General features: G+C 37.3%; 1 protein-coding gene across 7 annotated transcripts in view; it reads right to left on the reverse strand.

Moving 5' to 3' along the window:
- Positions 1-23,109, reverse strand: part of FERMT2 (FERM domain containing kindlin 2) — a 77,039-nt gene that overhangs the window by 13,218 nt on the left and 40,712 nt on the right. For 4 of the 7 annotated variants that reach the window (XM_070797615.1, XM_019968921.2, XM_019968919.2 and 1 more), the window contains exons 4-10: positions 20,474-20,608; positions 8,784-8,816; positions 8,230-8,455; positions 7,764-7,866; positions 5,309-5,416; positions 1,767-1,901; positions 1,012-1,061 (exon numbers count right to left, since the gene is read on the reverse strand). In XM_070797615.1, the coding sequence (XP_070653716.1) occupies positions 1,012-1,061; positions 1,767-1,901; positions 5,309-5,416; positions 7,764-7,866; positions 8,230-8,455; positions 8,784-8,816; positions 20,474-20,608 (790 nt within the window). The remainder of the gene's footprint in view (positions 1-1,011; positions 1,062-1,766; positions 1,902-5,308; positions 5,417-7,763; positions 7,867-8,229; positions 8,456-8,783; positions 8,817-20,473; positions 20,609-23,109) is intronic. The other 3 variants (XM_019968923.2, XM_019968922.2, XM_019968920.2) reach the window with 1 other exon arrangement.

Here is a 23,109-nt window from a genome sequence, read left to right on the forward strand (position 1 = left end):
TTTCTGTCAGTTGTAACTGTCCCGATCACTAGCAGGTCACATGGAAAGGACAGGAAAGTAAAAGTGAAGGAAATGTCAATAACTGGAAGGTTCCTGGGTTCTGCAGGTTCGTGGTGTCCGCAGGGCTGCCTCCAGAGCCTCTCTAAACAGGCAAGTTTGCCTGGCAAGTCTAAAGTGCGTGAAGTGCTTATCTCTAGGGATGTACTGCAGTGGTGACTTTCACTTCCCACTCCAAAGCCAAACATGAAGCATGGGGAAGAGGATTAGGAAAACTGTAGGTAGATGAAAAAGGTGGGTAAAAGGAAAACAAAGTGAGGTAGGGAGCAGCATCTGAAATCAGGTCAGTAGCTTAGAAATGTTACTATGTGGAGCTGTTTTATGTTCAGCTACAATAAATGGTTTATTCCAGAGCTTATATTCCATATCACCTCCTTTCCTCTTTCTGCTTTATCTTGATTCTGTGGAGTATGACTAGACCAACCATTTAAAAATCTAGATAAGATACTCTGGAATCTTGTTGTAAAATATCCCATGAACAAATGAATAGAATCCAATAAATTCTGGGGCTCTGAACAAGGAAATAACCACAGAAAATAGCAGTGCATTATGTACTGCTTTCACCCAGGCAGGATGATTTATATGAACCGTATGTTTCAGAATTTGCATGATGCAATCCACCTAAGTTATACAATCTCCTCCCTGCCTTAAGTAAAATGTTTATCAGATAAAACAACTTAAGTTTTATAAGTACAGGAATTTTAATTTTGTAAAGGTAAAATTTTTATAAGTACAGTACTTATTTATAAGTTTTATAAGTATAGTACTTATAAGTACAGGAATTTTAATTTTCTAAAGGTAAAATTTTTCCGGGTTATAATTTAGTCTTCATAATAACTGGCAAATGCTTTTAGAGATGAATTTGCCAGTCACATAAATTTCAAGAATGTGAACATGACTATAAAACTGACATTTATTTATTAATGTTTGGAATTCCTTCTCTTTTGTACTTACTTGAAAACTTTAATATAGTCAGCAAGTTCAGGAATGGAAGTGATGTCACCCTAGGAAAAGAATGAAAACATTTTTTTCTCACTTTTAAAAAATCTGAAACTCTGTTTAGCATCTGATATTAAGAACCAGCTTGTTCAATCAACAAGGAAAATTACATAAATTACAGATTATAAAGATTTTAAAGGTATTATATACATGGTCATATAGTACAAAGGTATTTTCAAATGGCATAAAAAGCTATTAAAAGTTTGATCAATACAGCCATTTAGACAATCCATAAGAATGTAGTGTTGATTCTAATATGACTAAAACTGTTTATAGCTGCATACAGAAATTTTCTGACTCTTAACAGTCCTGAGAATAGTGTTTCTTCTGTAATAACTAATATCTAAGCATTTAAAAATTTTACTGAGATCTATTTATTCTTCTTTTCATAATATTTCAAATTTGGAGATCAATAAACGGATTTTACCATGGCTTGAAGTTAACTTTTCCTCTGCGGAAATGTTCTCCCACTACTTGTAAGAGAACATGCAGACTGTACTGGCAGAGGATCTCTCTCTACTGTGTTGGAAGCACTAGAGACTAAACAGTATTAATGTAAAAAACTTCCCTGAAAATTTCTGGAAAATCTATGTCTGTATTTTCTAAAGCATTAAATATTTCTCTATATGTCCCAAACATTTCATGAAAACCTAATTCCAAAAAAAGGTACAAGCATCAGACTAAATTAATAGGCAAAAGATTCACCCTACCAAAATTGTTGATGTTTTCCCCCCTTCCAAAGTAATCTCCAGGTCTGAAAGGGCAGCATCAACTTCATCAACTTCTTTGTCGCTGTTGTTCAGATGATTCTCTGACGTCATGATCGACAGCTTATTGATATGATACTAAAACCAAAGTGACATTTAAATGACTTTTTTGACTATGAATTTTTAAGTGAGATTATTATCTGTATCTATATTGAATGCCTTTTGTCACCTAATCTGAAAGGCTAAAAGTCTCCCAAGAATTAGAAGGATAGAAAAATGATGGGCATGGCACCTGAAATCAGTGTCCTAAACTTGCTAATAAATCTTTATTCAAAAAAGGATTTTTTTGACAAACACAAATGAATTCAGTTTAGGAATCCCTAGGATTTAGAGTTAACACCTCTTCCACTGAACTCTACACGAGCAGTGACTTTTAAGTGCTCCACTCCCCCTGCAGTATTCCATGTCTAGCACACAAGCTAGAAGCAACTGGATGAATTGAACAGACTATGCATAAGGTCTGAATAAATGCATTAACACTGATTATCTTATCTTACTTACTTATCTTACTACTATTACTACTTACTACTGCTAGGTACTATTACCCTGCAGCGGGAAGTTAGTTATCGCTATTATGTTGAAAACTAAAGTTCCACTGCCTCCCCATCTTCAATTCAATGCTGAAAACCTAATTTTCATTGTCATTTATACATAAGAATAAACATGTTTATATGTGAATACATACACCACCCTGACACACATGAATACTCGCATATACATATATGTATATACATAATAAGTAGTGGTAAGTCCTCCTATATGTACATAAAAAAATCTTTGGGTGTAAAACTAGTCATGATTTTAAACACACTTAGATAAATGGTTTAAAACAAATATTAATGTTTAGATTCTGAGGCTAAACTTAGGAGGTTTTATACAAAGTTAAGCAGAACTTTTAAATCACTTAATCATTTATCTTTCAGACCACTAAATAAGTAGCAATCATTGTTTCTTAAGGATTCATTCACCAAATACAATCTGTTCATGGGAACAATTAGTAAACTAATGCTGAGGCCAATTATCTAATTAACTAATAGAGGCCAAGAGGTTCCTCCATTTTAAGATTTAGTGAATTAATAATGACTAGTCTCTAGCTATGGTCCCTCGTGGCTCGGTAGTAAAGAATCCGCCTGCCAATGCAGGAGACACAGGTTCGACCCCTGGGTCAGGAAGATCCCCTGGAGAAGCAAATGGCAACCCACTCCTGTATTCTTGCCTGAGAAATCCCATGGACAGAGGACTACAGCTGGGCTATATAGTCTGTGGATTACAGTTGGGATAGTCTATGGGGTCACAAACTTAGCAACTAACAACTACTACTCTCTGGCTGTATCTTCAGTTGTGCTGAAATGAGATCCTTATAATGGTAGAAACTTTCATATTCATAAACCATGAAGGAGGTAGGTTGAGGCTCTCAGGCAGTGGTCTCAAATATCAGAGTATAATAAGAAGCATATGGAGATCTGATTAAACATAGAGATGCTTAGGTTCACCCTCAGAGATTTTGACTCAGCAAATCTGGAGTCCAGCCTGGGCCCCAGGCTGCTAAGTGCCTTAGATGAATCTGATGCAGAAGGTCCTTATGAGTTATACTGGAGAAATCCTGGCTGTGAATGGGACTGGTCATAAAATCCAGCTTTGCTTTCAAATGTTACATGATTGGATCTAAATGCTTAAAAAACAGTGTTACTAACTTTTCTAACTTTTCAAAATCCACAGCTTCTTACTTTGAAGTACTTTGTTTCTTTTTACTATTGTAGATTTATTTTACACAAGGAACCAGAAGCTCTAATAAGAGAATAATTCAGGGTGCAGCCTATGTTTAAAATAAAAAATACTAGGCATCTCCTTGCCATATTTTCCGAGTTTCCCTGTTCTTGTGCTGGATGGCTTCCAAGAGGCTTTGGTCAGTCTCTGGGAAGGCTTCTAACAACTCAGGGGATTTGTAGTCCAAATTTCTCTCACTGAATCTAGATTCTAAAATGGTCCAGGGAAAGCTATGCTTTGGGGCATTTAGTCTCCATGAATTAAAATCCAGCATTCTGAGGTGTTTTTCTACTGAATTGAAATGGAATATCTAATGTTTACTGGATGGGGTGGGAGCTGGGGAAAACCGCAGAATAGTCCCATTTCTGTGACAATTTGACTATGTGTATACTCATTCAGTAACTACTTTTTGAACACCTACTATGTGCTGGGCACTGCATGTAACTATTGGCTTTTTTTTAAAAAATGAAATAATATATAAGAAAAGCTGTGGTTTTCTCCATATACATTTTACAAGTTTTCTTATTACTTTGTCATCAGCAAAATTTTCACTAGACAATTAAAAGCCCTTACTCTAAGTGGGAAAAATGTAGACACAATGCTGTAACCAAGTGAGATATCTTCCAAAAACTGTTCTAGAGTTTAATTCAAGAAATTCTTCAGGTAGCCTTAATGATCCAGAAACATAAAGAAGAGTCTTAACTGATTAAGCAAGTCTCTAGAAAATAAATAATTAAACTAATTCATCTGTCATTCATTTTCCATCTGGGGTTCATTTTGATTTCCCTCTTTTAGAATATAAACAGAGAAGAAATGAGCTGTTCTTCCTCTTGAAAAAAACAATGTTGTGAGTCTTAACTGAGAAACTTTTCTGGGTACAAAGAAGAATATGGAAGATGGAGAGCATTTTTATTTGTGTTCTAATGAAGAATTAAATCACTGTTAAAGTAAAAGACATTCAAAACTAAATGTTCTTTTTGCTTACAATACTCAAAGAACATCAACTTAATCAGAACTTTACACAAAAATGGAATTCCACCATAATCCGAGAACACTTAGATAGCTGAAATGATTCATCTAGAAAGGTTAATCTAGTGGTCAGACCTCAGTGTCTCTAAGAATGCGGAACTGTGGGTGCTGTCCTAATATTACTTTACCAGAGGGGAGATCAGTGGACATCAATTTCTTAGTAAGCCCTACTATAATTCTGAAATAGGTGGTATGCAAGATCCACATTTGTTAATGTTGGTTACTTGCTTCTTAAGGAATTATCATTCTAAAGACTTATTTATGTTTAGTTTCACTAGTCTAATAAAATTTTATCATCTTAAAAGGTATTAATTTCTGCCATAGCCCATTTTATAAATAGTACCATTCCCAGTTATTTACGAAGTTATGCAAGGCTTCATTGCAGAAATCTGAATTTTAATATGGATTTTATTTCCAGGGGAAAAATGGATAGCTTTAAGCTAATATAGATCTGGGGGTCGGAAAATATAGAAAAGTAATTAAATATTTAAGTATGCCACTAAACTCTTACATAAGACAAAAAAAATTAAATTCACATATTTTGCCTTCTAAGTGTCTATTCACTTTCTACATAGCAAAAAATAAAACATTATATCAAAATACTACTGGAATTACTATGCCACTTTACCATGTAAATAATCCCCTACCCATTCCCCTTTAAAGTCTAATTTACCAATACTCTTCACTACCTGCAAGGCTGCAAACATCATCATTTCTTCTTCGGTGCATTCAATTTCTTCCAAGAGAATAGCCCACTTGGCCTGCTCATAAAGCTGATTGATTCTGATTGCATCATACTGCAGCAAAAGGAGACACAATTCTTCTGTAATATGTTACCTTTAACATTAGCAATAAGGAAAAAAGCTACTCTTAGGGTTATACATATCTATATACACCATCTCTATTTTTTCATTAAAAATGGCATTAAAATATGCCAAAAGATTTTTACATATTCAGTATTAGAAGTAGATTCTGTATGTTATTTTCCAGGGTAATAACCATTAGGTATACTGGCCCTTAACAAAAGGAATTTAACTTGAAGACATTAAAGTAAGGCAGAACTGACTGCTTTTCAGTATTGTTTTGCAACTTACACTAACATGTCATAATCACAGAGTAAATTAATTATTTCAGGGAATATCTTGCTTACTGTGGAAATGTATACCCAGACAAAGTAGCAGGTCCTTGGAAACAGGAATTATTTTAAAAATTCAAAATAAAGGGCACACACACATTTGTGGAAAAGACTTAAGTGTTACTGAATTATCCAGTTATATTAATAAAAACTAGTAGTAATATATCTTAGAATAGTAACAAAATGCATAGCCCCTTCCTACCCCATGCAAATGTAACTGTGTTCCCAGAAAACTTTGGGTTTACCAAAATTAGGTATGATATAGCCTAAAAAAGAATTAAAATGATTTTTTATAATTCTATATACATTTTAGTGTTGTACAAAGTATTATTTAAGCACATAATTTAAGATGATAAATATATACATTAAAATCTAGGCTATAATCTAGACATGAAAAGTATGACGGGCAGACAAGAGAAGTCCCCCCACCCACAAGGATGATACGAAAGCAAAAGATCCGAATCTCTGTCATGTGTTTTCTGGGGGAAACACTCCAGATTTTATAGCAAATTTCATCTTATCAGAAAAGCACAGTATTTCAGTAGCAGAGATGATGACAACCACTTGACAGTAAAAACATATTACAATGTTTGGCTGTGAAACTAAGAGAAATGTAGACTTAAAAAGAATTAAAAAAAATTTTTTTTGAAGCAACATCTGGGATATGTAATTAGAAATTTGAAATTAACTGAACAGGTAATCTTTCAGAAAACTTTTCTTCTACTTAAAGTAGAGTTGAAGAGAGATGTTAAAAAACATAAACTAACTTTACCAACTCCGTAGTAAATACAAACCATGGAACACAGTATGGAGATTCCTTAAAAAACTAAAGATGGAGCTACCATATGATCCCGCAATCCCACTCCTGGGCATACATCCAAAGAAAAACATGGTCAAAAAGGATACACGCAAGCTTATATTCATTGCAGCACTGCTTACAATAGCCAAGACATGGAAGCAACCTAATATCCATCAACAGAAGAATGGATAAAGAGGATGTGGCACACATATATACAATGGAATATTATGAATATTAATATCGTAATATTAATTAATAATATTAATAATTAATATCATTAAAAAGAATAAAACAGGGTTTCCCTGGTGATCCAGTGGTTAAGAATATGCGTTGTAATGCTGGGGACACCAGTTCAATCCCTGGTCCAGAAGATCCCACATACTGCAGAGCAACTAAGCCTGAGCACCACAACTACTGAGTTCATGCGCTCTAGAGCCTGTGGTCTGCAACAAGAGAAGCCTGCGCGCCACAACTAGAGAAAGCCCAGCACGCACAGCAACAAAGACCCAGTGCAGCCAAAACTAAAATAAAATACAGAAATCTTTTTTAAAAAAAGAATGAAATAATGCTATCTGCAGCAACATGGAGGAAACAGATTGTCATACTGAGTGGTAAGTCAGACAGAGAAAGAAAAGTATGGTATGATATCACTTATAAGCAGATTCTAAAAAGAAGTGGTACAAAGAACTTATAAAACAGAAACAGACAGCCTTACAGAACAAACTTATGGTTACCAGTGGGGAAGAGTGGCAGAAAGAATAGTTAGGGACTGACATGTATACACTGCTGTGTTTAGAAGTTATAACCAAGAAGGACCTACTATACAGCGCAGATAACTCTGCTCAATATTACCTAACAAGCTAAATGGGAAAAGAATTTGAAAAAGAACAGATACATGTATAACTGAATTACTTCGTTATACACCAGCAACTACCACAACATTGTTAACCAACTATATTTCAATATAAAAGCAAGTTAAAAATACAAATCAACCAACAATTCAATTATCTTAACAAATAGAAAACGGTTCAGTTATGCTTCCAACCTACTAAAACAATAGACTTCTTTAAAATACCGGCAATTGTGTCCAAAGTTTTGAGTTTCTAGTATTATATTCAAGACTTGCTATCCATATCCAAGCAATTCCTTAACCCACCAACTTCCAAGAAACAAAGAGAAACAAAAAGAGACCCCTCTAAACCCTCGGTACCTTTGGATTCAAATCAAAAAAGCTGTAATACTTGAATCGGAGCAGCAAGGCCTCATTTTCCTTCACATCTTGTTCCATGAGAGATCTTGAGGAATCAAGCCACCTGGACAAATTAACAAACACAGTGGAACAGAGCAAGACAGAATTAACTTTCTACCTCTATGTAGATAAAGAAATTCTTAAATTGTATCTATATTTTGAAACTTACCCTGGTTGGGAGGGATAAATTAGGAGGCTAGGATTAACACATACAAACTACTATTTATAAAATAAGACAATCAGCAAGGACCTATTGTATAACTGTGTTCAGTTGTACATACAGACAGACAGACACACATGCATATATATGAAACTGAACTGCTGTGCTGCACAACTGAAACACTATATTGTAAATCAACTATGCTTCACTTAAAAAAACCTTGTAATTTATAATAGCAAAACAACAACAAATGAAACAAAAACTTACCCTTGGTTGATTTTTGCTTTGTCAAGAAGGGCTTGAGGTTTGAACATTTTCGCCAAGATTTCTGGTGATGTTATCGGCTGACTGACAGCAAGTATACCAGGGTTGCCTTCTGACAAAGCACTGTCACCAAACCAAGCAGAAGTTGGTGACAAGGGGCTTCCATCATGAGCATCGTAAGTAGGGGTCATTGTTTTACTATAAAGTCCTGGGCTTGAATATATACTTCCTAATAAATAATGTGAAAAATAGGTAGTAAGTATGAAGGATAGTTATCTTAGTTTCCAGTAATACATGCTATAATGATGTATAACACATTGTGAAACACAAACTTCGTTCTGGAAGGGAAAGCTTTAGTACATTATTTTACCTGTCTTAGAAACATGTGAAATTAACTTTACTTGAATAGCATTAAGAACATGTAACAATAAGGTCAAAAATATAATTAAGTTGGTAGAAATTCTAGGGAAAACAGTTCAAGAGAGTTAGAATACGTTAAGGATATTGCTGAAGCAGACAGACCAACACTTTTGTTTTTTAATTGTGCCAAGGCTCACCTTTCAGAGGGCCAATGTAAAGAACATCAGTGCCTATAGAAAAGGAAAGAAAGGAGTTCAGAAGGTAAAGGAAAGGCAACAATAGAAGACAGAAACAAAGAATGAAAATGAAAAGAAAATAGGAAAAGGAAAACAGATTTTCCTGTGAATCATAAACTGAAATAAATATTTTAAGTGAATTTAAGAGTAAAGAACCTTAGAAGCTATAACCTAAAATGAGCTTTTGTTCAACGCAAAAAAATGAGGTTGTGCTCTTGGCACGTGTTTAGTGACAAACATGTATATTTATCACCCTCTGAAATCACCATACCCTGTTTTAAGACAGCTCAATGTAACTGAATAAATTCACATAAATTAAGATAATAATTTTATGTTGTTGTTTTCTCAATGAATAGTTGAACTGGCTCCAACAGTTACAAATAAAATATTAAAGCAAAAGGATATATAAATTTTGCCCTAGAAAGAGGCTAACAAAAGTGCATTTTATATTTAATCCCCTGAAGTTACAGAGATGTTATCTTTTTAATCTTCAGCTTCCTTAGTGTTAAAGGGCTAGGCATACATTTTTTTAAATACTTATTTTAAAAAAAGAGGCTACATTAAAAAAATTTTTTAAATTAGTCCAGTGATGATCTATTCTCTGTCATTTAAACCACAAAAATTGAGACTTGATAAAGACTTTAAAAAAAAATTCAGAATGACATTAAGCAAAAGCACATCCCCTTCAAAGTTTCAACTCTGTTAATATATTTTATCCTGTAGTAATAATTTTTAAAAAGAAAATGTATAAATGGGTGTCACATTGTTAATGGATGCTGTTAATGAAATAGCTGTTTTCCTTACCTAACTTAGGAATATGCTTAGGAATTTCTTTCCTGTCATCTCTAACTATACACCACCCATAAGCACAGAATGATAGAAACAACTACCCATGAAAAAGTGATGGTAAGGCTAGAGATGTTTAAAGTTGTCAAGACAGAGTCTAGGAAGAGAACATAAAGTAAAAAAATAAAAAAACAAATCAAAAAAAAAATTTTACTAACCACAGGGTTATCTGATTTGATACCTCTAAATGTGTTCTCCCAAAGAATACTAAAACAATTTGTAGAAGGTGAACATGTAGAATGTGAAGAAACAAAGAAGGCTGTAATGTTGCCTTTTAGCCTTTGAGGAAGAAAACTGGAATATTTAGTTGTAAAGCAAAGAACCTTAAAATACAAGGGTATTTTGTGAAAGAATTACTTATAAAAGGGCTGAGAACAATACTCCAGCTCAAATGTGCAAAGGAAAATTCTGCTATAGACGATACATGTAAATAAGGTGTGGAAATGAAACTTCTTTATGAAGTTTCTAAAACAAAATCTATTTCCCTACGTTACGCAACACCTAATATCAGCCATTCAATCGATTCCCTTCCTTCTTATTTACCTATACTTTGTATAATCTACATTCCATACTTTCATTTCATTTTGCTATTTGTTGTTAGGCAGCCTACAGTAATAGCTCATATGTCGTCATTTGAGAGGAGCAAACTGAGGCACAGAGAAGTTCATATATTTGTCCAGTGTCAAGAACTATTAAGTTGCAGAGCCAAGCTATAAATCAGCAGTCCGACTCGACTGCAGCTAAACACACTGCCTCCCAGGTACCATAACTTATTTAAGCCATTTCCAATCGGTGTGCATTTATTCATTTTAGAGTTTTATTACTGATGTCACCACTGCTACTGCAAACAGTGCACTCCAATAACCATTTTTATACTTATTTCCCAATTCTAGCAGCACTAGATCAGAGGGTATGTGCATTTTAAACTCCTTTTAAGTCCCAGTTCAGTGACAATCTCAACCGGCCTGTACTCCTGATTGCCCAATTTAAACCTGATTGCCCAACTTAATTTTATTTCAAATTAAATATTTGAAGCAGAAAACTAATAAAGGGTACGATGAGGTGGCATATGTACTCAGCAACAAAATATATGAGTTTGCTGGACACCACAGAATGATAACTTAAAAACTATAAGGGTGAAAAACAAAGACTTTATTTAACAAGCACTACAGTATGGACCACCTACTATAAATATTAAAGACTCATTACTTTTATAATTAAAGAATAGTTTTTAAAAAATGCTTTGATGTTTAAAATGGCAAATTTTAGTTAGGAACAATGGTATCCTGCATGGTGATTTTCCTGATTTTCTCGATTACCTTAGGACCGACTTTTCCTTTGTCGACCTGCCTTTAAGATTTCCTAGAAAAGTTCCTAATGAAATAATTTTCTACTTCCATAGTAAATCTTGATTTCAGTTCAGTTCAGTCACTCAGTCGTGTCCGACTCTTTGCGATCCCATGAATCACAGCACGCCAGGCCTCCCTGTCCATCACCAACTTCTGGAGTTCACCCAGACTCACGTCCATCGAGTCGGTGATGCAATCCAGCCATCTCATCCTCTGTCGTCCCCTTCTCCTCCTGCCCCCAATCCCTCCCAGCATCAGAGTCTTTTCCAATGAGTCAACTCTTCGCATGAGGTGGCCAAAGTACTGCAGTTTCAGCTTTAGCATCATTCCTTCCAAAGAAATCCCAGGGCTGATCTCCTTCAGAATGGACTGGTTGGATCTCCTTGCAGTCCAAGGGACTCTCAAGGGTCTTCTCCAACACCACAGTTCAAAAGCATCAATTCTTCGGCACTCAGCCTTCTTCACAGTCCAACTCTCACATCCATACGTGACCACAGGAAAAACCATAGCCCTGACTAGAAGAAACTTTGTGGGCAAAGTAACATCTCTGCTTTTGAATATGCTATCTAGGTTGGTCATAACTTTCCTTCCAAGGAGTAAGCGTCTTTTAATTTCATGGCTGCAGTCACCATCTGTAGTGATTTTGGAGCCCCCCAAAATAAAGTCTGACACTGTTTCCCCATCTATTTCCCATGAAGTGATGGGACCCGATGCCATGATCTTCGTTTTCTGAATGTTGAGCTTTAAGCCAACTTTTTCACTCTCCACTTTCACTTTCATCAAGAGGCTTTTGAGTTCCTCTTCACTTTCTGCCATAAGGGTGGTGTCATCTGCATATCTGAGGTTATTGATATTTCTCCCGGCAATCTTGATTCTAGCTTGTGTTTCTTCCAGTCCAGCATTTCTCATGATGTACTCTGCATATCAGTTAAATAAACAGGGTGACAATATACAGCCTTGATGTACTCCTTTTCCTATTTGGAACCAGTCTCTTGTTCCATGTCCAGTTCTAACTGTTGCTTCCTGACCTGCATACAGATTTCTCAAGAGGCAGATCACGTGGTCTGCTATTCCCATCTCTTGAAGAATTTTCCACAGTTTATTGTGATCCACACAGTCAAAGGCTTAGGCATAGGCAATAAAGCAGAAATAGATGTTTTTCTGGAACTCTCTCGCTTTTTCCATGATCCAGCAGATGTTGGCAATTTGATCTCTGGTTCCTCTGCCTTTTCTAAAACCAGCTTGAACATCAGGAAGTTCATGGTTCACATATTGCTGAAGCCTGGCTTGGAGAATTTTGAGCATTACTTTACTAGCGTGTGAGATGAGTGCAACTGTGCGGTAGTTTGAGCATTCTTTGGCATTGCCTTTCTTTGGGATTGGAATGAAAACTGACCTTTTCCAGTGCTGTGGCCCCTGCTGAGTTTTCCAAATTTGCTGGCATATTGAGTGCAGCACTTTCACAGCATCATCTTCCAGGATTTGAAATAGCTCAACTGGAATTCCATCACCTCCACTAGCTTTGTTCGTAGTGATGCTTTCTAAGGCCCACTTGACTTCACATTCCAGGATGTCTGGCTCTAGGTCAGTGATCACACCATCGTGATTATCTGGGTCATGAAGATCTTTTTTGTACAGTTCTTCTGTGTATTCTTGCCACCTCTTCTTAGTATCTTTTGCTTCTGTTAGGTCCATACCATTTCTGTCCTTTATCGAGCCCATCTTTGCATGAAATGTTCCCTTGGTATCTCTAATTTTCTTGAAGAGATCTCTCGTCTTTCCCATTCTGTTGTTTTCCTCTATTTCTTTGCACTGATTGCTGAGGAAGGCTTTCTTATCTCTTCTTGCTATTCTTTGGAACTCTGCATTCAGATGCTTATATCTTTCCTTTTCTCCTTTGCTTTTCGCTTCGCTTCTTTTCACAGCTATTTGTAAGGCCTCCCCACACAGCCATTTTGCTTTCTTGCATTTCTTTTCCATGGGGATGGTCTTGATCCCTGTCTCCTGTACAATGTCATGAACCTCAGTCCATAGTTCATCAGGCACTCTGTCTATCAGATCTAGGCCCTTAAATCTATTTCTCACTTCCACTGTATAATCATAAGGGATTTGATTTAGGTCAGACCTGAACGGTCTAGTGGTTTTCCCTAGTTTCTTCAATTTAAGTCTGAATTTGGCAATAAGGAGTTCATGGTCTGAGCCACAGTCAGCTTCTGGTCTTGTTCTTGCTGACTGTATAGAGCTTCTCCATCTTTGGCTGCAAAGAATATAATCAATCTGATTTCGGTGTTGACCATCTGGTGATGTCCATGTGTACAGTCTTCTCTTGTATTGTTGAAAGAGGGTGTTTGTTATGACCAGTGCATTTTCTTGGAAAAACTCTATTAGTCTTTGCCCTGCTTCATTCCGTATTCTAAGGCCAAATTTGCCTGTTACTCCATGTGTTTCTTGACTTCCTACTTTTGCATTCCAGTCCCCTATAATGTAAAGGACATCTTTTTTGGGTGTTAGTTCTAAAAGGTCTTGTAGGTCTTCACAGAACCATTCAACTTCAGCTTCTTCAGCGTTACTGGTTGGGGCATAGACTCGGATTACTGTGATACTGAATGGTTTGCCTTGGAAATGAACAGAGATCATTCTGTCATTTTTGAGATTGCATCCAAGTACTGCATTTCGGACTCTTTTGTTGACCATGATGGCTACTCCATATCTTCTGAGAGATTCCTGCCCTCAGTAGTAGATATACTGGTCATCTGAGTTAAATTCACCCATTCAAGTCCATATGAGTTCGCTGATTCCTAGAATGTCAACGTTCACTCTTGCCATCTCTTGTTTGATCACTTCCAATTTGCCTTGATTCATGGATCTGACATTCCAGGTTCCTATGCAATATTGCTCTTTACAGCATCGGACCTTGCTTCTATCACCAGTCACATCCACAGCTGGGTATTCTTTTTGCTTTGGCTCCATCTCTTCATTCTTTCTGGAGTTATTTCTCCACTGATCTCCAGTAGCATATTGGGCACCTACTGACCTGGGGAGTTCAGTATCCTATCATTTTGCCTTTTCACACTATTCATGGGGTTCTCAAGGCAAGAATACTGAAATGGTTTGCCATTCCCTTCTACAGTGGACCACATTCTGTCAGATCTGTAAATCAGCACTAAACAGTAAAGTTAATTTACATGGAAAAATTGTTTTCCCCAGACATGGGATCATGCTACTTCAAATGGTTCCCTCCTCACAGGTACTTGGAGAATAGATATTTACCTAGTTACAGCCAGCAAGTGGCAAAGCAGTAGAGAGTGTGTCACCTGAGCACAGCCTGTAAACAAGGTATGTAAACACTCAGAATTTTATCATATTTCTGTGTAAGAATCTGACTAAAGCCTGAGAATCACTAATTCACTCATGATCCTTTACCTTTTAAAACATTAAATAAAAAAAGCTTTGTTGAAGTACAATTTACACACCAATATTTCACAAAGTATTCACCTTTAAATATTAAATAATGGAGAAATGATGTTACATAATGGTTTGACATATGAGTGCTAGACCCAGACCAATCTGGATTTGAATCCTAGCTGTGTCCTGATTAGCTTTGTGACCTTGGGCCAATTACTTAACCCTTGTAATGTTCTTTCCTTGTAAGTAAAGTGGGGATAATGCCACCAAAATCACAGATATTCTGTAAGGATGAAATGAAAATACACAAACACATAAATACATAATTGCTAACCATGCTCACATAGATGCTCATAATTCAGGAAGCACATAGGCACTAAAGGAAACTGAGCCTGTTTCTGCCTCAGTAGAATGAAAATTACACCTATGCCTTACCAAGCCTGCAGTACAGGAACCTCTGTGTGGCACTGAGCACAGTGTCTGACCCCCAGAAGACGTCATAAGCTGAGATGTACAGACCTGTTGCTATTTATATGAACATAATATGCAACTGATCAAATCTGTCAGCATTTGGTCCAAACATTGACTAATATGACCAACAAATCATAAAAGCAGGCAAACTTGATATTTAGTATTTCTTTTAAAAATTAATCTCTTATTACTTTTCATGTGTGTATGGGACTTCTCTATAGATAATCAGTCCTCTACATATCATTATCTTTGTGTACTTTCTTAGCATTTCACATCAACTCCTCAAATGTTTTTAAACTGTTTGGATGTAGACAACTAAACCTATTAAAAAAAAAAAAAAAAAAACTCCTTCAACTGAAAACAGTCACTTCACAGACACAAGAGAGCACACCAGTATATGACTCCATTCACATGAGGTGCAAGAACCAGCCCAACACTATTCTGTGGTGAGAGAGGCACAGGAAAAGGCATGCAAAAGGCCTTCTGGGGTCTTGGTATCATGTTACATGCCATACCTAGTTCTGGGTGGTGACAAGTTGTATGCATTGGCAAATATTAATCTATAATTTAAAATCTGTTCATTTTACTATATGTAACACCTCAATTTAAAACAAGAAAGAAAAGAAACCCACAGTTACTTACTCTAAAATATTTGTAGCTTTCCCTTGTCTTAATTCATTATCTTTTGTCTCTAATTGTCTTTTTCTTAAAGCACTATATAAAAGCTCTTCCTTGCAGTTCTAAGACCAACCCTGCCTGATTTCAACCACTCTAAAACCATCCCATAAATATACCTTTCTATGTAGTTCTTCATCTTAAGAACTGAGTGAGTTTTCATTTAAACAAATAAACAAACAAAAAACAACTGAAAGCAGAGAGTCTGTCTACTGTCACATGGCTTCATCTACATAAACCATCAAGTCTAAATCAGATTTCAATTGTATTCTAATGACAGACACATTCTTTTACTCTCTTGGCTTCCTTAGTCTGTAGGCTCTACCACTACTCTTTCCCCTCATTCCCTCCTCCACATTTTACTGGAATTAAAATTGATATTCTTTCTAAGTAATGATTTGCTCATTTTGTACCATATTCAGAAACCAGTGACTCTACAATGCACTAGCCTATATTCCTCAGCCTGACATTAAATACCCTCCAGTGTGATCCAAAAGTTCCTTGGAGGTCTCTCCCCCATGAACTGGCTCAAATGGTTTCTTTACACATCTTGTACTTTTCTTTTGCCAGGATGTTCTTTGTTAATATCATTCTTTCTACTTGGATCACCTATTCTTCTTATCAAAATCCTAGCCACTGGAATCCTAGCCAATTCACAAACTTACTTTCCCAACCTGAAAACTGAATACACCCTACTTGGAATTGTTTTGTCTTCTGAATTCTTACAACATTATTTCTATAATATTCATTTAACATTTATGTATTACCTCTTTAAATACAGTAACTATGGTTTCCCACTGCCTATAAATTACTTAAGAGTAAGGACTACCGTATTTCTTGGTAGCTCCCAGATATAATCAGTACATGAGCAGTGACATAAAGGTTACAAGGTGTGTGACCTTAGATGTTCCTAATCTTTGCTGTTCAGTAGCTATGTCTGACTCTTTGTGACCCCATAGACTGTAGCATGCCAGATTTCCATGTCCTTCACTATCTCCCAGAGTTTGCTCAAATTCACGTCCACTGAGTTGATGATGCTATCTATCCATCTCATCCTTGGCTTCCCTCTTCTCCTGCCCTCAGTCTTTCCCAGTTTCAGGGTCTTTTCCAGTGAGTCGGCTCTTCGCATCACATAGCCAGAGTATTGGAGATTCAGTATTAGTCCTTCTAATGAACATTCAGGATTGATTTCCTTTAGGATCGACTGGTTTGCTCTCCTTGTAGTCCAAGGGTCTCTCAAGAGTTTTCTCCAGCACCACAATTGGAAAGCATCAATTCTTTGGTGCTTGGCCTTTTTTATGGCTCCTAACCTTACTGTTAACAAAGAGCCAGACATGATTGAGCGAGTGAACTGAATCTTACTGTGCCATATTTTCATCCTTATATGTGAATAATAACAATCTACTTCGATGGGTTGTAGTGAGGATTAAATGAGTTTCCATGGGTAAAGTGCGTGAAATAGTTCTGGGCATACATAAGTCTGTGTTCATTGTTTACTATCATTGCCATCATCATGACCCCAGAATTTTAAAAAATAAGAATGAACTGAATTAGCAAAATTAGTTTATTTATTTGCTTCTAAGATCTATCCTAAGAAACTGATTTATAAATGTGCAGCCAATCGAAACATGGAAAATAAATTTTCAGGAACCAAAGAATCATGTAATCTAATTGATAGTCATCTAACTTCTCAACAGACACTGCCCATGTTCCTACTGTATGACATACGCTGTTAGTTCCTAGTAACAGAAAGGTAAGAAACAGTCTCTTCATGCAGGACCTCACAATTATTAGGGGAAAACACATGATATAATACCAAACACAGAGAAGTCTGGTGACTTATGACAGCAGGATACCTAATTCAGGTTGGGGAGGTAACGGAAGGAAATCTGAGAAAGCTTCTTCAAGAAACAAGAGAGGCACTAAGACACTAGCGTATGAAAAGCATAGAAGTTTTAAGTAACCTGATAAAAGTAATAATGTCTTAACTAAATTAGTGGTGGTTTCCACAAAATACACCCAAAATGGAACTAAATGCTAAAAAAACCCTCCAATTTCTGCAATGCCGAGAACTGAGGCAAGTTAAGGTACAAGTCTCCTTTTGACTTTTCCTGAGCACAGAACCAGCTTTTCTTATTATTGATTCAACTACTAACACCTGACACGATGATCCGCACATGACAGACTCTAGTGATGATTTAAAGACTGAGGGAAAAGATGCAGAAGGAGAGCGTTCTTTAACCTGACCACTCTCCAGACTATTCAGTCCATTTATACAGATATCAAAAACACACAGGAAGACCCACTGTACAGCACAGGGAACTGTACTCAATATTTTTTAATAACCTATAAGAGAAAAGAACCTGAAAAAGAATATATCATAACAAACACCCTCTTCCAACAACACAAGAGAAGACTCTACACATGGACATCACCAGATGGTCAACACCGAAATCAGATTGATTATATTCTTTGCAGCCAAAGATGGAGAAGCTCTATACAGTCAGCAAGAACAAGACCAGGAGCTGACTGTGGCTCAGACCATGAACTCCTTATTGCCAAATTCAGACTTAAATTGAAGAAACTAGGGAAAACCACTAGACCATTCAGGTCTGACCTAAATCAAATCCCTTATGATTATACAGTGGAAGTGAGAAATAGATTTAAGGGCCTAGATCTGATAGACAGAGTGCCTGATGAACTATGGACTGAGGTTCGTGACATTGTACAGGAGACAGGGATCAAGACCATCCCCATGGAAAAGAAATGCAAGAAAGCAAAATGGCTGTCTGGACAGGCCTTACAAATAGCTGTGAAAAGAAGCGAAGCGAAAAGCAAAGGAGAAAAGGAAAGATATAAGCATCTGAATGCAGTTCCAAAGAATAGCAAGAAGAGATAAGAAAGCCTTCCTCAGCAATCAGTGCAAAGAAATAGAGGAAAACAACAGAATGGGAAAGACTAGAGATCTCTTCAAGAAAATTAGAGATACCAAGGGAACATTTCATGCAAAGATGGGCTCGATAAAGGACAGAAATGGTATGGACCTAACAGAAGCAAAAGATACTAAGAAGAGGTGGCAAGAATACACAGAAGAACTGTACAAAAAAAATCTTCACAACCCAGATAATCACGATGGTGTGATCACTGACCTAGAGCCAGACATCCTGGAATGTGAAGTCAAGTGGGCCTTAGAAAGTATCACTACGAACAAAGCTAGTGGAGGTGATGGAATTCCAGTTGAGCTATTTCAAATCCTGGAAGATGATGCTGTGAAAGTGCTGCACTCAATATGCCAGCAAATTTGGAAAACTCAGCAGGGGCCACAGCACTGGAAAAGGTCAGTTTTCATTCCAATCCCAAAGAAAGGCAATGCCAAAGAATGCTCAAACTACCGCACGATTGCACTCATCTCACACGCTAGTAAAGTAATGCTCAAAATTCTCCAAGCCAGGCTTCAGCAATATGTGAACCATGAACTTCCTGATGTTCAAGCTGGTTTTAGAAAGGGCAGAGGAGTATACGGCCATACCACCCTGAATGCGCCCGACCTCGTTTGATCTCGGAAGCTAAGCAGGGTCGGGCCTGGTTAGTACTTGGAAGGGAGAAAGGGCAGAGGAACCAGAGATCAAATTGCCAACATCCGCTGGATCATGGAAAAAGCAAGAGAGTTCCAGAAAAACATCTATTTCTGCTTTATTGCCTATGCCAAAGTGTTTGACTGTGTGTATCACAATAAAATATGGAAAATTCTGAAAGAGATGGGAATAGCAGACCACTTGATCTGCCTCTTGAGAAATCTGTATGCAGGTCAGGGAGCAACAGTTAGAACTGGACATGGAACAACAGACTGGTTCCAAATAGGAAAAGGAGTACATCAAGGCTGTATATTATCACCCTGCTTATTTAACTTATATGCAGAGTCCATCACGAGAAACGCTGGGCTGGAAGAAGCACAAGCTGGAATCAAGATTGCCGGGAGAAATATCAATAACCTGAGATATGCAGATGACACCACCCTTATGGCAGAAAGTGAAGAGGAACTCAAAAGCCTCTTGATGAAAGTGAAAGTGGAGAGTGAAAAAGCTGGCTTAAAGCTCAACATTTAGAAAACGAAGATCATGGCATCGGGTCCCATCACTTCATGGGAAATAGATGGGGAAACAGTGTCAGACTTTATTTTTGGGGGCTCCAAAATCACTGCAGATGGTGATTGCAGCCACGAAATTAAAAGACGCTTACTCCTTGGAAGGAAAGTTATGACCAACCTAGACAGCATATTCAAAAGCAGAGACATTACTTTGCCAACAAAGGTTCGCCTAATCAAGGCTATGGTTTTTCCTGTGGTCATGTATGGATGTGAGAGTTGGACTGTGAAGAAGGCTGAATGCCGAAGAATTGATGCTTCTGAACTGTGGTGTTGGAGAAGACTCTTGAGAGTCCCTTGGACTGCAAGGAGATCCAACCCATCCATTCTGAAGGAGATCAGCCCTGGGATTTCTTTGGAAGGAATGATGCTAAAGCTGAAACTGCAGTACTTTGGCCACCTCATGCGAAGAGTTGACTCATTGGAAAAGACTCTGATGCTGGGAGGGATTGGGGGCAGGAGGAGAAGGGGACGACAGAGGATGAGATGGCTGGATGGCATCACTGACTCGATGGATGTGAGTCTCGTGAACTCCGGAGTTGGTGATGGACAGGGAGGCCTGGCGTGCTGTGATTCATGGGGTCGCAAAGAGTCGGACACGACTGAGCGACTGATCTGATCTGATCTATATATTCTACACATGTGTGTATAAATGAATCACTGTGCTGCAATACCTGAAGCTAACACAATATTGTAAATCAACTATATTTCAAATACACACACACTCACAGAGGCATACCCATACTTAGTCAAAGACTCACCTGATCCAGGAGTGATAAGAGGCCCCTCTAGTTCAAGTGCCTCATCTTCAGATTGGTCATCTAGCTTTTTCTTTTTTTTCTTTGTTGGATCTCTGGGTTTTTTCAATAGAGAAAGCTCTTCAGGGTGTCTGATGTCTGTTACAATTAAGAAAAAAAACATTATTTTACTGGGATAATGGAAAGTTTAAACACATTACACTTGGTAAATCTACGAATCCATTTCAAAACAAGACCTGTAATTTCCTCCTGAGCATGTTTGTATTTTGCCAGATACTAACGCCATGCAAAACACTAGAATATGACACTTTCAAAAACAATATACCAAAGCACACTTAATTTGTAACTATCCAATAAATGTAGTTACCTAGTAGAAAGATAATACTATGGTACAGAAAGAAAATAATAGAGCTCTTATTTATATATGTTTTAAACCAAAACTCTATGTAAATAGGGTTTATATTATATGGTTGGTTCATTCTGTATATAAGTTATACTGGATATATGAAGTAAATGTAAAGAAAACATTTTCACACCATTACCAAATCTCAAAATTTTAATCAACTCAAACTTTCCTACCTTGATACCAAATGTCTACAAGTTTCTGAATATTCTATTCATTTTCATGTGAAGAACCTGATGTGTACACATAATGAAAAATGGGCAAAATAACGAAGATTGATATTTTCCTGTGTCTGCTGTCTGGTCTTCTACAATTCCATATCTCTAACAGTACAGTTAGTGATAGCTAGGAGTATAAAGTTGTCACCCATCAAAAAAAAAAAAAAAAAAAAAGAAAGAAAGAAAATCACCAAGTGGGTTTTAAAAAACCAAAAAATATATAAGAAGCAAAGTGGCTACACAAAAAGAATTAAAAATGACCCAAATAAGTTCATATATTACATTACATATTATATACCATGTCCATAAACAGCAGGAATGACTAAGAAGTCAGTGATGTTGTTTAGACACTAAGTCATGTCCAACTCTTTTTCCACCCCATGGACTGTAGTCTGCGAGGCTCCTCTGTCCATGGGATTTCCCAGGCAAGAATACTGGAGTAGGTTGCCATTTTCTTCCCCAAGGGATCTTCTAGACCCAGGGACCAAACCTGCCTCTCCTGCATTGGCAGGCAGATTCTTTACCACTGAGCCACCAGGGAAGCCCAAGTTAAGAAGTCAGTTCCTCCCAAATTGAGCGAAAGATTTGATGAAATTCTAATCCAAATTCCAGCTTACTCTTCTGACTGTAGAATTGTTCTTATTTCCTTATAAATTTTATAATAGTGAAAGCAATTTTGAAAACGAATAAAATTGGAAGACTTAAACTACCTGATTTTAAGACATCATAAATCCATAGCAATTAAAACTGTGCAATTACTGGCTAAATGATGAGACATATAAATGAATGGATCAGAAGAAAGGACCCAGAAACAAATCCAGACACAGCCAATTATTTTGGACAAAGGTGCTATGGCAATTCAAAGGAAAAGGGAAATCTCTTAATTCAGTTAAGTCGCTCAGTCGTGTCCAACTCTTTGCGACCCATGGACTGCAGCACGCCAGGCTTCTCTGTCCATCACCAACTCCCAGAGCTTGCTCAAACTCATGTCCACCAAGTCGGTAATGCCATCCAACCATCTCATCCTCTGTCGTCCCCGTTCTCCTCCTACCTTCAATCTTTCCCAACATTTGGATCTTTTTCAATGAGTCAGTTCTTTGCATCAGGTGGCCACAGTAGAGCCTCGCAGACTAAAGTCCACGGGGTCGCAAAACAGTCGGACATGAGTTAGTGTCTTCAGCATCAGTCCTTCCAATGACTATTCAGCACTGATTTCCTTTAGGATGGACTGGTTGGATCTCCTTGCAGTCCAAGCGACTCTCAAAAAGACTCTTCTCCAACACCACAGTTCAAAAACATCAATTCTTTGGTGCTCAGCTTTCTTTATAGTCCAACTCTCACATCCATACAGGACTACTGGAAAAACCACAGCTTTGACTAGACGGACCTTTGTTGGCAAAGTAATGTCTCTGCTTTTTAATATGCTGTCTAGGTTGGTCACAGCTTTTCTTCCAAGGAACAAGCATCTTTTAATTTCATGGCTGCAGTCACCATCTGCAGTGATTTTGGAGCCCCCCAAAATAAAGTCTGTCACTGTTTCCCTGTCTATTTGCCATGAAGTGATGGGACCAGATGCCATGATCCTAGTTTTCTGAATGTTGAGTTTTAAGACAACTTTTTCACTCTTCTCTTTCATTTTCATCAGTTTCTTCAGTTCTTCGCTTTCTGCCATAAGGGTGGTGTCACCTGCGTATCTGAAGCTATTGATATTTCTCCTGGCAATCTTGATTCCAGCTTGTGCTTCATCCAGACTGGCATTTCTCATAATACACTCTGCATAGAAGTTAAATAAGCAGGGTGACAATATACAGCCTTGACGTACTCCTTTCCCGATTTGGAACCAGTCTGTTGTTACATGTCCAGTTCTAACTGCTGCTTCTTGACCTGCATACTGATTTCTCAGAAGGCAGGTAAGGTGGTCTGGCAATCCCATCACTTAAGAATTTTTCAGTTTGTTGTGATCCACAGTCAAAGGCTTTGGTGTAGTCAATAAAGCAGAAGTAGATTTTTTTCTGGAA

This window comes from Bos indicus, chromosome 10 (assembly GCF_029378745.1).
Source record: "Bos indicus isolate NIAB-ARS_2022 breed Sahiwal x Tharparkar chromosome 10, NIAB-ARS_B.indTharparkar_mat_pri_1.0, whole genome shotgun sequence".
NCBI lineage: Eukaryota > Metazoa > Chordata > Mammalia > Artiodactyla > Bovidae > Bos > Bos indicus.